The sequence below is a fragment of the Vanacampus margaritifer genome, chromosome 17, assembly GCF_051991255.1.
Source record: "Vanacampus margaritifer isolate UIUO_Vmar chromosome 17, RoL_Vmar_1.0, whole genome shotgun sequence".
Taxonomy (NCBI): Eukaryota; Metazoa; Chordata; class Actinopteri; order Syngnathiformes; family Syngnathidae; genus Vanacampus; species Vanacampus margaritifer.
In genome coordinates, this window is record NC_135448.1 from 6496334 (window position 1) to 6509731 (window position 13398).

The 13398-nt window shown below is 40.3% G+C and overlaps 1 protein-coding gene across 2 annotated transcripts; it reads right to left on the bottom strand.

The window, feature by feature from the left end:
- Positions 1-1411: 1411 nt before the first annotated feature.
- eomesa (eomesodermin homolog a) lies at positions 1412-5284 on the bottom strand. 2 transcript variants are annotated; one of them, XM_077549556.1, is made up of 7 exons: positions 4302-5284; positions 3893-4047; positions 3169-3290; positions 2787-2945; positions 2632-2693; positions 1834-2552; positions 1412-1722 (listed from the first exon to the last, which is right to left on the bottom strand). In XM_077549556.1, exons 1-7 carry the CDS (start codon positions 4994-4996, stop codon positions 1709-1711), a joined length of 1926 nt encoding a protein of 641 aa, XP_077405682.1. In that variant the 5' UTR covers positions 4997-5284; the 3' UTR covers positions 1412-1708. The 2 variants fall into 2 exon arrangements, with proteins under 2 accessions (XP_077405682.1, XP_077405681.1); XM_077549555.1 differs by having other exon boundaries at positions 1412-2552; positions 4302-5283.
- Between the last annotated feature and the right edge of the window lie 8114 nt (positions 5285-13398).

A 13398-nucleotide genomic window follows, 5' to 3' on the forward strand; every position in this document is an offset into this window, starting at 1 on the left:
CAGAATTGTTATTCAGATGATGAGTCTGAAGAGCGAGAAAATTAATTTGCCATGTTCTGTTTCATTGTTTATAAATAGATTTTTTCAGTTGTTGGAACTACAGTATGCCCACATGTGAGGACTGGTTTACATTTCATGATGAAACATCCATCAATCAACCGAAATGCTTTTTTTTTTTTTAATTCAATTTAACAGGCATTTGAGGCTGAGAGCTACAACCTACATGCCAGCAATTCCTAAGGACTCTAATCTATTTAATAATATTTTTGGGTTAAAGTTTACTCAATGGCTAGGGTAAATTTTCAACCAATGATAAACAATTTCTCTGGCTGAAAAAACAAACAAACAAAACAGGAGAACAAGGATAATTTTGTCCTTGTTTTATTAGTTGCAAAATCTAGTGTAACGGGCAGCACGGTGGCTGACTGGTTAGCACGTCCGCCTCCCAGTGCAGAGGACGTGAGATCGAGTTCGGGCTTCGGCCTTCCTGAGTGGAGTTTGCATGTTCTCCCCGTGCTTGCGTGGGTTTTCTCTGGGTACTCCGGTTTCCTCCCACATTCCAAAAGACATGCATGGCAGGTTAATTGAACACTCCAAATTGTCCATAGGTGTGATTGTGAGTATGGTTGTTTGTCTCTGTGTGCCCTGTGATTGGCTGGCAACCAGTTCAGGGTGTACCCCGCCTACTGCCCGAAGCCAGCTGGGATAGGCTCCAGCACCCCCGCGACCCTTGTGAGGAAAAGCGGTCAAGAAAATGGATGGATGGATGGAATCTAGTGTGGCATCTTACTCCATGTAGTGTGACAAGTTACCTGTTGGTGGGGCAATATGTCACATGTTCACTTCCTCTATTTGATGGCTTATAACTCTGCATTGACACACAGTATGGAAGTGACATGAATACAAGAAATATACCTAAGACTTTGGTCTTGCATCTGGTATTAATCTGTGTTTATATATGACACATTGATTTAAATAAATATATAAAAGTATACAAAGTGATACAACTAGCCTCGGTCTCCCCTAAAGACTTGGTAATGTGCAAAGGCTTTAGGGTTGAAATGTTTTTCGTAATAATTTATTTCAGTGCCACAAAATAACTACAGTGCATGATTGTGGCTTATATTTTGTATGCGATTTTCCTTGATTTGAAAACTGAATGTGTTGACAGCGCCATATGTGGAAAACTGACAGCCTGACTGTAAGAAGCCTTTGCAGCTTATTTGCATGATCCATTTTACTTTTTCACAAGTCATCTGTAATGAGAACCAATGAATTCACTGGAAGGCCAGGACTGATATGACTCACATGTTGCCAGCTTCAAATGGGCAAAGTTCTATTCCATCCATTTTATAACTGCTCATTTTCTTGGTTATTTTGATGTTCTATATGAATAAATCATACACATAAAGACATTTGGAAGATGCTTTATGAAAAGCAGCTTTATTTTTCCATTTAATAACACCTCCATGAAGACAATTTGTACAAGGTACATCACATTCTAAAGTGCACAAATACTGTACAATGGAAACGACTTAAATACACAGGGGAGGGGGAAGAACAAATCCCATTTGTTAAAAAAAAAAAAGATTTAAAAAGGGACATGCTTGTTCAAAACCAACAATCACTATGCATGTTTCTGCTCAGGTATGAGAGAAGGGTTGGCCTGGGAAAATAACCTTGTGCAGCTTGCTTGGGGGGAGCAACACTAAGCTTTGGCACCTTTAGAGAAAAGAGAAAAAAGACATTAACATGGAATGGAGAGCACTGTTATATTTAGTTTGAATAAATGACAGTCTTAGGGGCTTGTGTAGAATGCATAATAACCCATGCCTTTTGGGTTGTCCTTATTGTAATCCTCAGTGCTCAAATCTTCACACTTGATGGTCGGAGAGTTCTCTGTGCTGGAGCCCCCGGGGGACATCCTGCGCCTCTTGCACACCATGGAGTAGACGCTGGAGTCGCTAGAATCCACCGATTTCAGCGAGTGAGAAGTCTCAATCCAGGTGGCCGCAGGCGGTGCGCTTTCCTCCGGCAGCTTGTCTTTCGTGATGCCCAGCTGGTCCTCTGCAAAGGCTGGCGGACTCGGGCGAGGGGACCAGGGCAGGCCTGTGGTCATCTTGCGCTGGTACGAGCTTCTTGTGCCCCAGCCGGCTGCCATGGAGGCGAAGGCGGAATCGGGGTAGTAGCTAAGGGCATGGGACGTCTGTAGGGATAGAGGTTTGATGCCGTAGGACAGCAGACTACTGGTGGAATAGTCGTTGTCGTAGGACAGGTCCAGCTTGTTGGTGCCCGGCTGCTGGACCGGGGGGACGAACCAGCGCTGGGCTGAGGCGGCAGCAGTGGCGTCCTCGCTCTGTGGCGACAGGAGGCTGTTGGTTTGGGGCACGGTCCGTTCGCTGCTGTAGAAGCGGTTCTGTGGCAAGTTATTGACAAACTGGTCCTGAAAGAAAGGTTGCATGGCATAGCGAGCCCCCGGCACTATTTGGGTGGATCGGGGAGAGTCTGTCGGCGATGGAGTCAGCCTATCACTCTCTGGGGCTGTGTACATTCTGCCCAAATGAAGAAAATTTTGACAATTAGATTGGAAAGATGCAAAAATGGAATGTTACCACAAGTGCAGAAACCTACGAGTCATAATTGTCCCGAAAGCCTTTTGCAAATGGATTGTGGTCAATTTTCAGCTGTGTGATCTGAAAAAGGAAAAACGAAAAAAAAAAAAACACTCATTAAAATACAATATCTATATTTTCATTGCAAACAGCTAATATAGTTGAAATTCTTACATCTGTGTTCTGGTAGGCGGTGACGGCTATAAACTGGTTCTCAGGGAAGGTAAAGGTTTGAGTTCGCGCCTCGTTGCTCATGTCTTCAACTCCATCCTCTGTCACCTCAACAATGTGCAGCCGCGGTTGGTATTTGTGAAGAGATTGCAAGACTATCATCTGCAAAAAGAAATGCACATGAGCAGCTTTAATGCAACACTAAGAACAAAACCAAACTGGTTTCGCATCTTAAGCGATGAGGCCCAAGACAAGAAAAATCAAGCCTGCTTAAGATTACTGTTTTTCCAAACAGTAAATGTGCCAAAAATTACCCTATACTTTTATGTAGCTCATTTAAGAAAATGTAAAATAAAAATAAAAATAAAATAAAGACAAAAGCTACCTGTGTGTTATTATTGTTGGCCCCTTTGTTGTTTGTCAGCTTCAGCTTGCCAAAGGAGATTTCTTGCCTCATCCAATGGGCGCCGGTGTTTGGGGATTCAGGATGAACATACATTTTGTTACCTGTAAAATTGAGATCACATGTAAAAAAAATATGCAACTTGCACAATTTTAAAACGAAGAAAATCTCGGCTTTCAAATGTTATGCATTCTTCTTCATTCCTTTGTGTGTGATTATCTGAAGTTTATCTCAAACATTACAGTAAAATAGAAACAAAAAGTGAAACAAGCAAATCAATGGACATAGCAACAATTTTATTGTCATTTCCAACAGTAATTTTATTGTCATTTCCAACAGTAATTCTGTTCTTCATTTTAAAGCTTTGTTTCATTAAAATAATATAAAGTTAAAAAAACAACAACAATAGTAGCGTTTTAACTCAATAATTCTTGCTCAGAAAGTTATTTCTAATAATAAAATGTAATCAATTAAATCTTAAAGCCAATTTGTTAAACTTACCATTTCACCATATATATTTTTTTACTCGTTAGTCACCCAAGAACGTGTTTTGTTCAAGCCTTTATGATCTATATCAAAACCAGCTATTTGACCAATCTTTGTCCTTATTTAATCCTAATAAATACAATTCTAACGAAATATACATTTTCAAGAGGTGACAAGTCCACGTTTTGTTATTTATGTATGCATTTATTTTGAAACACACCTTGCATATTATTGTCCGCTTTGCCGCAAGTGACCCACTTTCCGCCTTGAAAGCGCCAGTGATTCGGGTCCGCCAGAACAACTTCTACAAAAACATTGTAGTGAGCCGTGAGGTTCAATCCGGTGATGTTGAAGCTCAGGAACGGGAACATCCGTCTGGGAAAGGTGCAACACATTTTTGATTTATTATTATTATTATTATTATTTTAAAACATGTTTTCATCATTCTACGCTATTTTTCTTTGAGCGAATTGAATGCGCAGAAACGAAAAATACATTTTGCCACACACACAAATAAATGAATGACCAAAAAACAATAAAGTAAATTTGTATTTGTGCGTAAAAGTGAAAATGAAATCATGTACAGTAAATTTAATTTTGGATTAAAAAACAAATATATATATGCCTACCTGCCCTGCTTGGTGATGATCATTTCAGTCTGGTGCCGGTGGAACTTGAGCCACAGAGGCCGGTTGCAAAGATACACCTGCGCCCTCGGGCCGGCGCCGGAGCCCGGCAGAGACATGGAGCTGATGCCGGTGCCGGGGTACGACGGATACAAGCAGCCAGGACCCTGACTGAACTGGTAGCCCCCGCTGCCGAACTGACTCCGACTGGTACAAACGGACGAAGAGGAGAAGCCGGCGGGCGGCAGGACTGATCCGTAGTGGAGCGATGCCGGGTACCTGGACCCGGTGGTGCCCGTGTACACGGACCCTGCTTGCCCTGCGTATGGGAAGAGGGAACACGGACTTGCCATGTCGGAACTCGCCTGAGAAGACGAGATGAAATAGCGATCAGAACCAAGTTCGTCTAAGTTGTACCGCCGGCCGCTGGTCAGCTCGTCCTCACCGAGCACCGGGGAGCCTTTCCTCCCATCGGGGCCGGTTTTAGCGTACGTGTCCCCTTCCGGGTCACCCATCATCCCGTTACCCACGGTCGCCAGGTATTTCTTGGGAGCACTGTTGATCTCCGGTTCCGCCCGCTCCACTTCTTGATAATCTAGTTGCGACGGCGGCCTCGGGCTGTTATTTGCACTGTCCGTCGAGGAGAGGTTGTAAAAGGTCTTTGGGAGCGAACTGGGGAGGATGTTCTCTAATTGCATGTTTCTGAAGACGATTCAAGAGTCCAGTGAGGTCAGTGTGAGCCCCCCCAAAAAAAGAAAATAAGAGGCGCCCTGCTCAGTTCTGGGGACTTGCACGCCTCCCTCCAGAATCAGTGATGGTAGGGGGCGGAGGGGGTTCAGAACCTTTCTCCTTCTCTCCGTCGGCTTTTCAGATCAGATGATGGCACACACATGACTTTCAGAGGCTCTTATAAGATGTAGTCCTCCGCATAGACAAATGTTTGAAAGCGTGAAGGGAGGAGCTTTGACTGGAGCGTGCGGGGGCACAAGGCCTCTTCATTCAACCAATGGCTGAGCCGCTGCTATAATTCAATTACAAATCCTCTCTCTCTCTCTCTCTCTCTCTCTCTCTCTCTCTCTCTCTCTCTCTCTCTCGCTCTCTCTTTCTCTCTCTTTCTCTCTCTTTTTCTCTCTCTCTCTTATTATTTTTTTTAGAACCACACTTGCCATGTCGTCGCGGGTCTTTTTTTTTGTCTTTAAAAATCTTTGACAATAAACAGCACATCTGCAGATTGTTGAGATTTCGTGTTTCCACGTAGAAATCCCCTTGGAAATTTCACTCCAAAAGACACCGCCATTAAACAGAACTTCGTCCAAGCGAAATATTTTATTGTGTTGTTCTCATACGCTCCTCTAAATGTGTTCAGTGTCAAACTTTTGGGCCACATGCACGTCCACGCAATGAAAGTTTACATATTCACTCCAAAGGAAGGGGAGGGGAAAAAAATCCACACGCACGCGTGCACACGTGCACCTGGGTTCCTTTAATTGGCCCCGTTGCCTTTATTTCACATCCGGGCCAGCATTGACTCAGCGTTGACTCTCGAAATGTAAATTGAAAATAGCACTAAAGATTTTTTTAAAAAACATGATTGTAAAACAAAAGCGTAAAAGCCATACAGTGTATACATTGCAACTAAAAAACAAACAAACATTAAATTAGCATTGTCATATTGGATTTATGTTTATTTTATTGGTAAAAAAACAAACAAACAAACAAAAAACGTATATTTATTATTGGCTTTATGTATTTTTATGACCTGTAATTGTCTGATTTCTATCGATCTCAACAAGTCTCTATCTATCTATCTATCTATCTATCTATCTATCTATCTATCTATCTATCTATCTATCTATCTATCTATCTATAACGGAACAATAAGCAATTTACAAACGTGACCATCTGCAATAAAAACATGCATTTGACCTACTTAAAAAATTCTCACTGAGTGCCGAAATATGCTCTAAATTTGAGCTCGTTTTAATAATAATAATAATAATAATAATGAAATATTGTGACCAACGTACACTAAAAATAAAATACATGAAAATATGAATGAAATATTACATCACTATACTGATAACACAAACGTGTCATTAAATATTTTGTATGACAATACTGTGCGAAATATTCTCTCTCTCGCGCACGCACGCACGCACACACAAACACACACACACACTGAAGAATGGGCAATGTACAAGGAATATTCTGGTTGCATACCTCAAATTGTGATTGCATATCACCACCTTCTTATCACCATGTATGCAGACAGTGACCTCTAGTGGTTATTTCAGGTGTAGCAGTTCACATACTTGACAGCACGAGAGCACGTTTTCCCTCCTGTTATCACACTTGCATCACCGCATCATTCTCAACTAAAGTCAACTTGTGACCACGTGTGTGTATCCATATGTGTATGTGTGGTGAGATAAAATAGAAGTAGCGGACAGAGATGAATCCGGGGAAAACGGGGATACAAATCTGTGAAAAGCTGAGGGAAGAATCTCGGTTGGAGGCTGATTGGCTGGTGCCATAAACCGGACGAGGAAGGCGGTTGCTGGACCATCAGGGGACTGGAGCTAATTGCACAGCACACACCGTCTGTCAATCAAAAGCGGAAACCCTTCCCCAAACTGCAGGCGAACACCAATAATTCAAAAAAGCATGCTTATCCCTAACATAACCAGATCTATATGTTGATTTTTCTGAGGCAGAGAGCTGAAACTCAAGAGGATACCCTGGAGAACTATTCACACACAGTCTTTAATTAACCTATAACGCATATTTTTGGAATGTGGGAAAAAGCTACAGTAAAAAATAAAATTACACACGCACTGGGAGAACATGTAAACTCCACATGAGCCTGTTAGTTAAGATTTGATATCAGAACCTCATGTCTGCAAAACGAACCACATACACTTGCACACCGTGTTGCTCGAGTCAGTTATTCATTAAATAGTTTAGGACTTGTACAAATGTTGACAAAAGGGATGTCTCTATCTTTTTTTTTTTTTTGCTATAGAGCCAGAGTCCAAATCTCTTTATTATTTATTTATTTATTATTTTTTAGATTTAAATAACACATTTCATACACAAGGCAATTTTGTTTCACACAACCAAAAGCACAATACCTAGAATGATTAACAAACAGTTACAACCAAAAGATTTAAAGACAGTTAAATGCAAAGTAAATAAATAAAAATAAGCTTTTTTTTTTTAAATGACTAAATAGTGAAATTGATTTAATTTTTTTTAAAATAGGCTACCTTAATCAAAGGAAACTGAAAAAATTATAATTTTAAACCTGGATTTAAAAGTATTTATACTTGGGGCTGACTTAAAATGGCAGTTTATTCCTTTTGCATGCAGCACAACCACTAAATGACGCTTCACCATGTTTGCTTTGAAACCTGGGCTCCACTAATTGATTTGAGTAGGTTTCCGCTTGATGCACACACCTGCCAAATGTGTAGTCTCCCTTTGTACCTCAGAATTATTTATTCACTTTATGATCTTAGAAAATCAAGAAAAGAAAAAAAAACAGTTTTTTCCCCAACCCAATTCTGATCAACAGATAATTGTGCATCATTTAGTGCCATCTAGTCGTGAACTACTAGAATGCAGCAATTTTGAAACATACACACTACGGTGCCTCAGAGAGACTGCCCGGTGAACGGGAGCGGCAAGCAAGAACTCATCGGAAAAGCTAACAAGAGCAACTAGCACAAGCTAGCTGGATCGGCCAACAAAAGCAGCTAGCAGGAGAATCCAGCAAAAATTTGCGAGAGCAAAGCAGAGGGAGACAAGCATCATAAAACTGTATTCAGAGATGGCAAATCCAGGTCCAGAAAGTAAATACCCTGCCACGGTTTGGCTTTAGCTCCTTGTGCTAGCTAGCTCCCTAGCAGGTAAACGAGGACCATGGGGGCTAGCTAGCTAGCACCTGAGGCTAAAGTCAAACTGTGGCAGGGGTGTACTTTCTGGACCTGGATTTGCCACTTCTGACTGTATTCATGCACAAGTGTCTAACTATGTTAGCGAAGTTCTTCTTCTTTGGGTATGCGTAGCAGAAAGATGGCGGTGAAACATGGCATCCACCTGTAAGGCGTGGTTTTACCCATCTGATATAATTAGCGATTACTAGACCTACGATTACATTAAAGTAAGTATGTTGATGTGATAAGACCATTTTTTTTGAGGGCATTTTTGGAATTAATAGTGTTTTTTTTAAATGATGAATTAGCAGTTCACCACTAGATGGAGCTAAATAATACACACTGCCACTTTAAGTAAATTTAATAGTGTCTTTTGCTCACTTGAAAAGTGGATGGCTTCAAACAAAACGCGCTCTGTCTTGAGTTGTTTAACACATAGTTGAAAATACCATGAAATAAAAGCTGGAATTTTCAACTTGTGTCTCATATTCATCTTTCCATTTGGAATCCGAATGTCTTCGGTATACAACAAAAACAAAGGAACTGACCTTGCCGTTCCAATACTTTTGGAGGAAACTGCACTTACTTAACGGCCCCCTCACTTATCAGCATACAACCGATGAGTGATGTGACATTAACATCTGGCTTTCATGACCTGACTTTGCGATGTGTCTAGTAAAATCGACTACTGTATCTGCAGATTACTTCACATCTGATCATGGTGCTCCAACCAGATTTTCACCAAGCAACAACATCATGTTTTTTACTACCGTGATCTAAGTATTTTTCCAAAATGACCCCTTAAGACTCTGTTGCAGCTTGAAAGCGAAAAAACAAAATAAATGTGATTTACAAGCCACCTATAAATAAACTAATTCCAAATGAGGTAGATGTTTAGATCCTCCTCATAAAGGAGCACCCACTTGTGACCTGTCAGCATGTTTCTTGACCACCTATAAAAGTCCAAGTGGATCTGAGATGACCCTCTCTGGCCCTGGGCCAGGGCCCGCGCGACAGGGGAAGGGAAGTCCTACCATATTGTTGTCAGAGTAGATCATCAACAGAGCACATGAAAGGAATACATTCCAGGGTTTATGGGCCAAGGTGGCTGCCGAAGCCTTTGCTCGGGACAGAATTCATGTACCCCATTGCAAGGATTAATAACGCAAGTCTCATTAGAGATCCCCGCCACCAAGACCCCTGGAGGGAGGGTTTGCTGGGAAAAGAACCAAGAGCAAAGTGTGCCACGCCGGATCCGCGCTCCTTCGCAAATCATCACCCTTGAGAGCACTTTTATTGGAGGGAATTTATCTTGCAAGTTTATCAAAGATGTTCCCCCGGTGTATTTTCATGTGAGCCATTTGAGCAAACCTGAGAGCAGTCCATAAAGCATGGTCGTCCATAAAGATAATGGATGGCTAATGATGATGAATTTCGTTTGTTGGTACATATTGCTTTAACACATTCTCTTCTTGTTTGTTGTGTGCATACTGATAGCAGTGTCATTTATGGGCGAGCACGGAAATGCGCTCTAAGCACTTTAACCGTTCGGAAAAAATTGCCGTTCAGCTAATTAAAACGGAGTGCTTCTGCGCGCACGAGGGGATGCGCTAGTGTGTCAGGTAATAGGAGACGGAAACTGTACGGGCAAGATGCAAGAGTTGTTGTCTGACAGAGGATATATAAACGGCTGGCTAACGTTGATGTTAGATAGCTATGTGGGCTAGCGAGTTGATTCTTACTGAGCCGAGTTGTTGTAGGTTAACTTTAAATTGTAGTAAATGCGACTTACTAGCTATAAAAGCTAATTTAACAGATGAACTTCTGTTTTTCTTAGATTTTTTTATAGTTGTGTTTTTCATTGAATTATTAAAAGATTTCAAGGAAATGAACAGTGCGCAGTAGCGTTAGCTTCCTTACAGCTGTGATGACTTTTTTTCATTGGGTTGTTTGAATTATGACCTAGTAATGTTTTTAACACAAACATTTAATGTGGTTATGGATTCCCCTATTTTATTTTATGTACAAATTTGGGTTATGTCGCTGCTGTTTTAGCAGAACTAAATCGTAACATGATGACGCCCTTTAATGTTTTTAATGTTACAAATTGCCCAGACAACACAAACCATAAACCTCAACAATTGAAGTAACAAAAAGTAATGCAGGCATTTGGCAGGGAATAAATCAAATCACCAACTACAGAATAAAAAATCTGGACTGATATTTCAATTGCTGCAGGGTAACTTCTGTGAGATGTGTGCTGAAGACAGCAAACCCCAGGAAAGCAACAGGCCCCGACGGGGTACCCGCTAAGGTGCTCAAAACGTGGGCTGAACACCTGACCGGACTTTTTACCACAATCTTCAATCAGTCTCTGTCACATAGCAGCACCCTTGCTTTAAAAGTCAACCAGCAATGACGACAGGGCTGATGCAATGACTTCTTTGTAGTCATTTGGTAAATATGGCATTTTCTTCAATTATTTATCTCTTCAATAAAATATGATTTGATATGTATCTCGCAGGATGATTTGGTTCGATTTGATGCACTTGCATGTTTAAAAAAAAAAATTGGTACAAAACACACACACACACATACTGTGTATATATATATATATATATATATATATATATATAGATTAGGGATTTTAACAATAAACGTTTTGTACCGATTTTTTAAATATATAAAAAAAAAAAAAGCATATTTAATGCTTAATTTCTTCATTTCTTCATCATATCCATTCTGTGACAGCAACAAGGTTTTGAGGCAATATATTATTTTCTCTGTGATGTAAACCACACAGGACGTTTACCCTTGACTGGCCTAAATGTATATTATAGAATCTCTATCCAAAGAGAATAAAACTATGTAAAGTATATTCATGTTTGATGTCTTTTGTTGGTTATTTCAAATTTCATTCCAGCAGAGCAAATCATCATGAAATCATAATCTTTTCCATCCGCAGCCAGTCACAGTGAGACCCACGGGAATGCTCTTTCTATATATATGCAGCATGTTTGAATCCCTGGAAATACAATGAAATACATCAAGTTGCATAAAACCGGTGGATTGGATATTTTCGCCATATCGATATATACACATATTGTAAGTTTCTCTGTCAGCGTGTTGCAGCATGCATGCGTGTGCACAGCTTTCAGGGGGCAGTGATAATCCACTGACAAAAAAAGAGGGGGGGGGGGGGGGGATCCACGCAGAGACATTCATGGAAATCGGATTGAAGCTGCACTCACTGTATTTGAATCCCCAAGGCATGATAACATGATTTTTGGATTACTGCATTAGAAAGTGTCACCCAGCACCTGTGGGAAAAGAAGAAGGAAGAGAGTAACATATCGTTTTAGGCATCCATGTTATCCTCATATGAGTTTGCTATCTGTTCCCAAACTTTCATGATCTATACAGAGGAGCACTGCATAATATTAATAACTGCATGAGCTGTGTAACAAAGCCCAGTCTCAAGGAGGTTTATGGGCGATTCACCCCCTCCAAAATCACCCTAAAAAGCCGCCCCTTTACTTGTGTATAAGATGGTCCCCTGATTTGCTGGCATCCTTTTTACACTGGCCAACTTTTTTTTTTTTTAGACTAGACTTAGACTAGACTCAGATTTATTGTCAACAAATACAACATCCCAGATGTTGTCACCGAACAAAATTAAAAAATGCACATTTTGAAATAAAAACACAGAATAAAAAAAAAAACTATACAGTAAACTTAAAAAAAAGGGAAAAAAACAAATAAACCTTAATTTCAAAATAACAATACAATTTACACTTCACACTTTTGGGAACGTTTTAACTCGGAGGTGGTTTTCATGGCTGCTGACAGCCGTTTCTTTGAATATTCTCTAGTTTTAGAGATATTGATATTTTAAACAATGAATTGCTTCATCATTCATTTGGGGATATCAAAATGCTGGTAGTTTATTTATCAATAAAAGTCAAACACGCTTGTTGTTTACTGCTAATATTGCCAAATTTTCAGATTTTTTGGGGGGGCTTAATTTTCACATGAAAATTAATAAATAATGAGTAAAGTTAGCCATTAAGCTGCAACACACTGTCAGGAACAACTCCAAAATAAACGGCACTGATGTCAGTATATTATTGTTTATGGAAAGATTTTATATTAAAGTTTGCCTGACCACTTGGCTGCCTGCTCTATCATAAATTTTTGCTGCTGCTAGCTTGACTAGTTTTGCCTACCATGAACATGCAAGCATTTAAAAAAAAAATGGAGGTGCTTCATATTACATAAATATGAAACATTAGACATTAAATATCATGTTCGAATAAAGGTATGCTTTAAAAAATATATATTATTATTATTATTATTTCTGTCAATTCAGAACTGGTTGATATGCATAAAATGTGAATTTAAAAAATATATAAATACATCTAAATATATAACAAAATATAAATACCATGATACAATAATGTTTTGTTTTTTTTTTCATGGAAAGAATGCATCGTATTCACAGGATTTTGGTACTCAGTGTGAAATCTTAGTGTGTTTAATTTACTGCATTGTTGATACGAACACCAAACAAAAAGGAAACAAACAGAAACTACTAAAGTAAAAGTGTAACACCAAAGAAGCAATTTCTTATTTGGCGTATGGTGCCACTCCAGCATGCCCTCTTAAATAAAGGTCTGCTACAATATGAACCTCCGAGCTGATTGTGACCCTACTGCATTAGCCTCAGCACCACAGTAAGTCATTGTGTGTTTAAACTGACAAGGCCACGAGTACATGCTAGCTCATTGGCCCGACTCTCACCCTCACCCCCATTTCAGCGTCAACCTTTGTTGACCCATTTCTCTTAGTCCAGCCTCTTTGAAAAGCAGCAGAATTGACATAAGGGACCGGCGCAAGCTAGCAGGTGCTAAAAGTTTGACAGTGTAGACTGGATGTATGTGTTCTGGGGCATGTGAGGTGTAAGGGGAGGGTGACGCAGTTGTATCGACTCAGCGTTAAGCCTTGAAGAAAACACTTGGTCGTGCAGTTGGGCTGAAATTGAGTGGGGAGGGGATGAAGGTCCCACACATGTAGCGACCATGGCCACCAAGCACAGGGCAGGAGCACCCCTGGTTTCCCCACAGCACAATTACTGCCAAACAAGCTGGGCTTTTATCACATTGCTC